General features: G+C 39.3%; 1 protein-coding gene across 2 annotated transcripts; it reads right to left on the minus strand.

Annotated features, from left to right (window-relative positions):
- Positions 1-69: 69 nt before the first annotated feature.
- On the minus strand, positions 70-3,191 carry LOC116314002 (nuclear receptor-interacting protein 3). Of its 2 annotated transcripts, none has more exons than XM_039615660.1 (7): positions 2,818-3,191; positions 2,054-2,215; positions 1,846-1,928; positions 1,607-1,746; positions 1,453-1,505; positions 1,190-1,278; positions 70-752 (listed from the first exon to the last, which is right to left on the minus strand). In XM_039615660.1, the coding sequence occupies exons 1-7, from the start codon at positions 3,031-3,033 to the stop codon at positions 722-724; spliced, it is 774 nt and encodes a 257-aa protein (XP_039471594.1). In that variant the 5' UTR covers positions 3,034-3,191; the 3' UTR covers positions 70-721. The 2 variants fall into 2 exon arrangements, with proteins under 2 accessions (XP_039471594.1, XP_031587742.2); XM_031731882.2 differs by having other exon boundaries at positions 2,054-2,218.
- Between the last annotated feature and the right edge of the window lie 4,483 nt (positions 3,192-7,674).

Genomic DNA, 7,674 nt, shown 5'->3' on the forward strand with positions numbered 1-7,674 from the left:
TTACATAAGATTTTCATGGTGCTACAGCTCATGTGAAAAAAATGAGCAAAGGCACAAAAGTGTCACCGTTTATTTGTTTATTCAGTGGTACACTTTTGCCTCCGTTGGGTGATAAAACCTATTACAAGTGTCACTACAATCCTGTAAACATTAAAAGGCAGTGACCTCAATGCAAATACACAATTCAACTAGAAAATACATTTACAGCATTATCAAATATAATAGAGAATACGCATAATCTGTATTCAGTAGATTGTGCTGAGCTCCTAATCTACGCAAACTAACATTTGTCCTCCACGGCTGTAGAATACTATGTCTGGCAGCATAATACTAATTTGTTGGATATTACAAAAAGCTAGAAATCACAGTTATATCACAATCTTAAAGATTACAGCTTCTGTTAACTACCTGCACAGCACGTACTACTGTAGCGACTGCTAATACGAGACTCACACATTCTGGGCTACAAGAACGCTACATGTTAACCTGCAGGTGCGAGCAGCTGCAGGTGCAAGCAGCTGCAGTGTGAGAACGGCTGCCAACGAGATCAGTGAAGTCATTGTGGAGCATCAGGATTTCTAAACGCAGCAAGCAAACCGGCAGACAGAAACTGAGAGTGTGTGAAGGTAGAAATCTGAAGTTCTCCAATGAGGCATCTGGTTGTAGGAGTAAATGTTCCTATTGCTTTTGGTCAGTGTGGGTTTATTTGTGGGTAAGAAGATTAGTAACACAGGTCTCTGAAGTCTGTGGAGCTGGAGAGACAAAAGGGGGGAGAAGAAGCAGAAAGGATTTGGTTAGACCTACACAAAGATGATCTGGCTTTGACAACTTAATTCATAATTAAAGGTAAACAAGTGTTAACATTAATGAAGGTCAACATTATTATGTTTTTCCTATACTGCTACAATGGTGAAAATGTGGAGCTTAAAATAAGCAGTGCATGGATATATTTTTGCACTGGTTCTTTATGCGTGAAAAACTCCCAGCAATGCACAACTTTCTATAAGTAGTGGATTACACCCTAATTTAAAAATTAGAGTTTTGTGAAGGTTTTAAATGTTTAATTGCGCCTCATGATACTAATTTGTAGGTATGATAAGCTGCATGATACTTTATTTTGAAAGGTATAAATATCATTTGCACAAGAAAAAAATGTTTTTAAAGCTAAAAGATGAAAAAAACATCTTACCCTTCACTGAACTGCTTTTTGGCAAAATGAATCTGCTCCCTCACAGTTGTCCCAATCACCATGATCTGCTTTTCTGTATCGATCACACACTGCAAAAACAGAAATGTCAAAACATTACATAACTGTGTTGGTTATAGTAGAGCCATTTTAGTTAGTGTAGTCAATCATCTAGCTTTTATCTTGTATCTGTTTACACCACTGTGTTGTTTCCCCTCTAGGATGGATGGTGGTGATGGATGGTGGTGGCAAAGCAGAAGATTTACCTTGAGTGTCTTTAAAGTCTTGCTGCCCAAGGACATGAGATGCTTGTTACTTTCTGAAAATAGATGTAATAGATGAACAGTAATATGATGACACTGTTTCATATAAAAGTGTTCTTATCATTTTCATTCAGGCAACGATTGTTGTCTTCCTTACCCACTATGGCAAATGAGCAAGTTATCCTGATTTGCCCGACGGTCAGGCCGAGCTCCTTGATGTGACCATCGATGCAGAGCCTGCGCTGAAATGGAAAGCCATCGGTCTCCATTTTGATCTCTTCGACCAGTTCTTTTAAACTGAAAGGGAAACAAAATAAGTCAACAGTTCTCACCTCATGCTGCAGGTGAAAAATTAACTGGTGTCAGGAAAGTGAAAAATTAGTGAAGTCATCTCACCCAAATCTCTCCGCAGTCACAGAGGACATCAGATTCAACTTGCAACCTGTATCAATCAGCAAATTCACTTCCTGTCCTAAACACTGTATACACAGGGGAGGTGCATGTAAGATGGAGAAAAAAGAAAGGAAAAAAAATCTTTTATACAAACGATTCACGGATATTTTGTGCTTGAAAGGAATTTTTAAGTAACCCAACTTCCACCCACCTTGCAGGGCACAAGGATGAAATCATCCTCCTCATCCTCCTGTGAATTTACATGGCTACAGCTCAGATGAACTTCTCCATTGTTTGGTGTTACTCCACACATGTTTATCCTGCCCCTGCACAGCTTTGCCTCCAGTAGGCGCTTCTGGAGAATATTGTGTGGCTGCTAAAACAGAGATTACAAATAACATAAGCGCACTTACTGGATATATATCATCAGTGTTGTCGAAGCCTACGATCAGATCTACAGTCTGAGCTAAAAATGCCGTTATGATATAAAGACCATCTTTAAGCTCATGTATACAGTTTAGAAAATACTGTATCGCCTGACTTTGACATATTTTTGTGTTATGGTTTCTTCACAGAATCCAGATTCATCCATGTTTGGTTCATTGGTGATTCTAAATTGGCCCGAGGTGTAATTGTGGAAGCAAATTAAATCGCTGTCTGTCTCTTTAGCCCTGTGATGGACTGGCAGTCTCTCCAGGGTATACCCTGCCTCTCACCCAGATGTGCTCCAGCCACCCCGCTAGGAGGGATATGTGGTTAGGAAAATGGATGGACTGATAACAATATAGATTGAGGTTTTCACTTTAGAGTATAAAATATTGATAAATTACACACACACACACACACACACACACACACACACACACACACACACACACACACACACACAGAGGCAGTGGTCCCCATCACCTATATAATGTCTAGATAATAATGTCTATAACTATAATAATGGAAGGCCTTAGATGTGAGGCTCACCCCCTGCTTAGAGGTCCCGAGTTTCTTCAGTCCATCCAAAGGAAGCAGATCAGCGGAGTCCTTATGGAGGAACTGGATCGCCTGTTTCAGCCTCCTCTGTTGCCTCAGAGTCGCTGCATCCAGGACCCCCTTTTCTCCGCGGTTCTCTGTCCGCATCCCTGTAAACATGATGGCGGGCGTGTGCGTGTGTTGCCCCTGCTCCCTGACTGCCTGCATACAACCGAGCCTAATGAGGAATCCCCGATGCGTCAAGTCCACTTGAGAAGAGGAGACTCCCCCGTAACATGACAGGTAGTTAAGTCAGGCCAAACTGTAAAACTGAATCCTGCTGTGAACTTTCAAAATAAAACCCATTTGCCAAACGCTGCATAGCCCGTCGCGCAATGAACACGGATGGGTGTTTTTAATGCTGCATTACAGATTCATGTTTTCACCCCTGATAAGCAGATTTACTTCGCTCTTCCACTAACACAACCCTGAATTTATGTTTTTATTTTACAACCTTTAAAAACACTCAAAATAATGTTTCTTTCTGTGTACAAAATGCTGAATTAAAAATACCTCAGTTAAAAGTAAGATTTTTTTTCCTTTGGCTGCTTAAGTGTGGCATGTCAGAAAACGATTGAGAACTGCTATAATGCGAATCTGGCAAGCTACGTTCATCTGCTTCAGATAACTCAGACTACAGTCTATTAAAATGCCTACAGCTTGCTGTTTTGCAAAGACCAGCTGTACTGCATATGCGGGCACTACGAGATTATGTATTTATTTATTGTGTTTCATATAAATAAACTTCAAAGAACATCAATGATTAGAAAACGGAAAAGATGATGGGCCAATAATTCACTGGAACAAAACAGATGCAAACATCAAAAAGTAAAAGAAACATTGTGGTACACTGAATGTTTAATAATGACTGATAGCGCTTGCACATAATCCACAATATGTTATATTCATGTATGAATTTCTTGGGTTTTTGCCAGCGCTTTAGTGGGATGACAAGAATTTTACAACTTTCTGAATTCTCACCGGTTTTATTTTGACAGCAGCTTCCGGTCTCATTCAGTCTGTTAGCGTAACTTTGCTTTTACTTGAGGCAGGTAGAACGAAAACAGGGAAACATACGTCACTTTGCTGCAGCGTGACTCCAATAACACGCTCTCACGTGGAGAAACCACTTGCACAAAATGATGCGATGCTCTATGAGCAGCAAGTCTGTAAGAGTTAATTCACATTTTGCACAACAAAGGCTTTTTGGTGAGGGGTATAAGGGGTTATAACAGGAAATAAAACTTTTTATCAAATCCATTTTTTCTAAATTCCATTGTTAGTAAGATTTTATTGTTTTTAGAAAATATGAATCACGACAAACAAAGCGCGAGCACTGGGCTACAGCAAATAATTCAAAAATATTCTCTCTATTCAAATGGGAACAAAATAGATATACAGTTAAGCCCATAATTATTCATACCCCTGCCAAATTTTGACTTAAAGTTACTTTTATTCAACAAGCAAGTTATTTTGTGACTGGAAATGACACAGGCGTCTCCCAAAAGATAATAAGATGATGTACAAGACGCATCATTGTGGAAAAAAAAATATTTCACAGCTTTTATTTACATTTGAGCAAAAAGTATCATGTCCAGAATTATTCATACCCTTCACAAACTGTCACAGTCTCTGGGAAAATCCAAAGTTCCATCCATTCCAAATAGTCAAAGCTGTTCTAAAGCATCCTAATTACCCTGATTAATTGGGAATAGCTGTTTTAATCAACTCAACAGGTGAAAAACAGCAGCTCTCTGCAGGTGGTTTGTGGACAGTCATGGCTAAGACAAAGGAACTCAGTGAGGACCTGCGGCTGCGATTGTGGCTGCTCACAAGTGAGGAAAGGGCTACAAGGCCATATCCAAATGTTTTCAAGTTCCAGTGGCTACAGTGCAAAGTATTATTAAAAATACAAGATGTTCCGCACTGTGGAAAATCTCAGAGGACGTTGTCGGAATCCAAAAGTGACACCTGTGCTGGCCAGGAGGATAGTGAGAGAGGAAAAAGAATCCAAGGATCACCACCAAGGCCATTCTGGTGAATCTGGGCTCTGCTGGTGGCAATGTCTCAAGGCAGACAGTCCAACGGACACTGCACACTGCTGGGTTCCATGGATGCAGACCAAGGAAAACGCCACTTCTCCAGATAAGGCACGCAAAAGCTCGTTTGGCCTTTGCAAATGCTCATCTGGACAAAGAAGAAGGTTTCTGGTCTTCAGTGTTATGGTCAGATGAAACAAAAATTGAATTATTTGGTCACAATGATGTTGGCATCATTGTGATCATTTGGCATAAAAATGGAGAAGCCTTCAACCCAAAGAACACCATCCCCACTGTCAAACATGGTGGTGGGAACCTAATGCTTTGGGGGTGTTTTTCAGCCAATGGACCAGGGAACCTAATCACAGTAAACAGCACCATGAAAACAGAGCAATACATGAAGATTCTCAACAACAACATCATGCAGTCTGCAGAAAAACTTGGCCTTGGGAACCAGTGGACATTTTAGCACGACAATGACCCAAAACATACAGCAAACGTGGTGAAGAAATGGTTAGCAGACAACAACATTAACGTTTTGCAGTGACCTAGCCAGAGTCCTGACTTGAATCCAATTGAGATTCTGTGGAGGGAGCTAAAGATCAGGGTGATGGCAAGAAGACCCTCCAACCTGAAAGATTTGGAGCTCATTGCTAAAGATGAATGGGCAAAAATGCCTGTGGAGACATGCAAAAAGCTGGTCTGCAATTATAGGAAGCGTTTGATTGCTGTAATAGCCAATAAAGGCTTTTCTATTGATTAATGAGAAGGGTATGAGTAATTCTGGACATGATACTTTTTGCTAAAATATAAATAAAACCTGAGAAATATTTTTTTCCACAATGATGCCTCTTGTACATCGTCTTATTATCTTTTGGGAGACACCTGTGTCATTTCTGCTCAAAAAAGAACTTGCTTGTTGAACAAAAGTAACTTTAAGTCAAAATTTGTCAGGGGTATGAATAATTATGGGCTTAACTGTATATGACAGCATTGTCCAAATGTTCTTTCAGTGAGCAGCTCACCCATGCTTTCACCAATAAGGAGGGATATCCACAAAGCCATCCCCTCTCTCATTTTGCCGTCACTGTCATTTGCATCCGAGCAGGAGACAGTGGTTCATGCTTCCTAACCGGATAGACTGATATTCCTCATACTTACTTAATATCAATTAAATAGCCGATGAAGCGTTCCCCTCGTGTTTGTTTCGTGTCTCTGATGTTAGAAGTAGTTTTCCCGGATAACAAGGCTCAAAACGGTTCCAAGCTGGTTGTGTTTGAAATCTAAATATAGACATCACTTGCAGCAACTACAGGTAGTTGTTACTTAAACGCAATAATACAAGACTAAAAAAAATAATTTGTCCTTACAATTCCATATTTTTGCACTGAGGTCAAAGTTTATAGTGTGAAAACATTTACTGAAAGTATTAGAAAAAAAGTCTTACAGATAATTAAATCATTATTTTCTGTGCATGTGTGTAATTAACATATAGTTTTTCTCCATTCCATATCCATCACTTTAAGCAGTTTGTTTTCTTTATTATTTTACTTTTTAAATTAATTTTACTAGTTTATTTTCTTTTTTCAGTATGACATATAGATCAATATTGTTATTTTAATATCAATATATTTTGATTTTTTTTTTTTTACTTTAATTGCATCGTTGTCAGGGTCAAACTCAGGGTTGTCAAACATTCCAACATCCCAAATCTGCCCCACCAGAGTCCAACGCGGCCCACTGGATGACTTTGCAAAGTCTGAAAACTGCCACCAAGTCATTAACGGCTCCACTTTAAAAGTATTTCTAGATTTTTACAAAGTTATGATTCATGTGAACGTTTGGTGCCTTTTCTCCTGTGATCTTTAAATGAAATGAAATTCGTCTTCTTGTAATGAATGAAAATGTAATGATAGTAAACTCAATGAATGTCAAAGAACTGAGATGTATTTTTGAAAATTGTTTTTTTTTTTTTGTTTTTTTTAAGATATCCAAGGCTAATTATCTATTCTGGTAAACAGTCCTGTCATCTTGAAGACTTGGGAGGGCAAACAATATCCGTCACTGTGGCTTATGGTTAACATTTTTTAAATCTTAGTTACCTATACCAGGTGAACTTTCATTCAGATGTACTTCTTTACATTTAATGAAATGAGAACATTTGATGGGATTTTCTTATGCAGTGATGTTATTAATCTGCTCAATTTCAGAACTAATCGGGCAGTATCTGGTCCATGAATTGCAAATCGTTAGACAACCCTGAGCTGAATACTGCATGTCTATAGTCATTCTCGCCTTATTTAGGACTACATCTGTACATCTTTTCGGTTTCTTTTGTAGGTGTTCTTGAGGTGAAATTGTATGTGCAACTTTTAAAAGATGATTATCTGATGTCCTGGGTGTAGTTTGTAGTGTCATGAGTCATTTTATCCCAGCGAGCTTCTTTTCACTGCATTGCCCACATTCCCCCTTTTTTTACCCACACGACCTTGTTTTCAACATGGATGCCGAAAATTCTTCCACCACAGCGCAGTTTATGTCGCTGGCGAACCCATTTAACCACATTTTGTGTAGCACGGTGGCTCGGAATCTACAATGTCGACTGACTATCGTCTTACTTTCATGCTTAAATAATTATTTTGGAACGACGTAGCAGCGCATTTACAGTCAAAAAGCCGAGACAATACGAAAACGGACGCGGAATGGCGTCTGCCAGGGGCCCGGGAGGCTGAATAACAGCAGTATAGACTCGAATGAACGTAACAGGCAC

The sequence above is a fragment of the Oreochromis aureus genome, linkage group 7 (genome assembly GCF_013358895.1).
Source record: "Oreochromis aureus strain Israel breed Guangdong linkage group 7, ZZ_aureus, whole genome shotgun sequence".
Lineage (NCBI taxonomy): Eukaryota > Metazoa > Chordata > Actinopteri > Cichliformes > Cichlidae > Oreochromis > Oreochromis aureus.

Excerpts from the sequence above, each read along its gene's own strand:
- LOC116314002 (XM_031731882.2), bottom strand. The coding sequence starts at position 3,033 with ATGCAGGCAGTCAGGGAGCAGGGGCAACACACGCACACGCCCGCCATC. Across the intron at positions 2,219-2,817 it reads TCGGGACCTCTAAGCAGGGG|CAGCCACACAATATTCTCCA; the intron begins GTGAGCCTCACA and ends TCTCTGTTTTAG. Across the intron at positions 1,506-1,606 it reads TTGCTCATTTGCCATAGTGG|AAAGTAACAAGCATCTCATG; the intron begins GTAAGGAAGACA and ends ATCTATTTTCAG.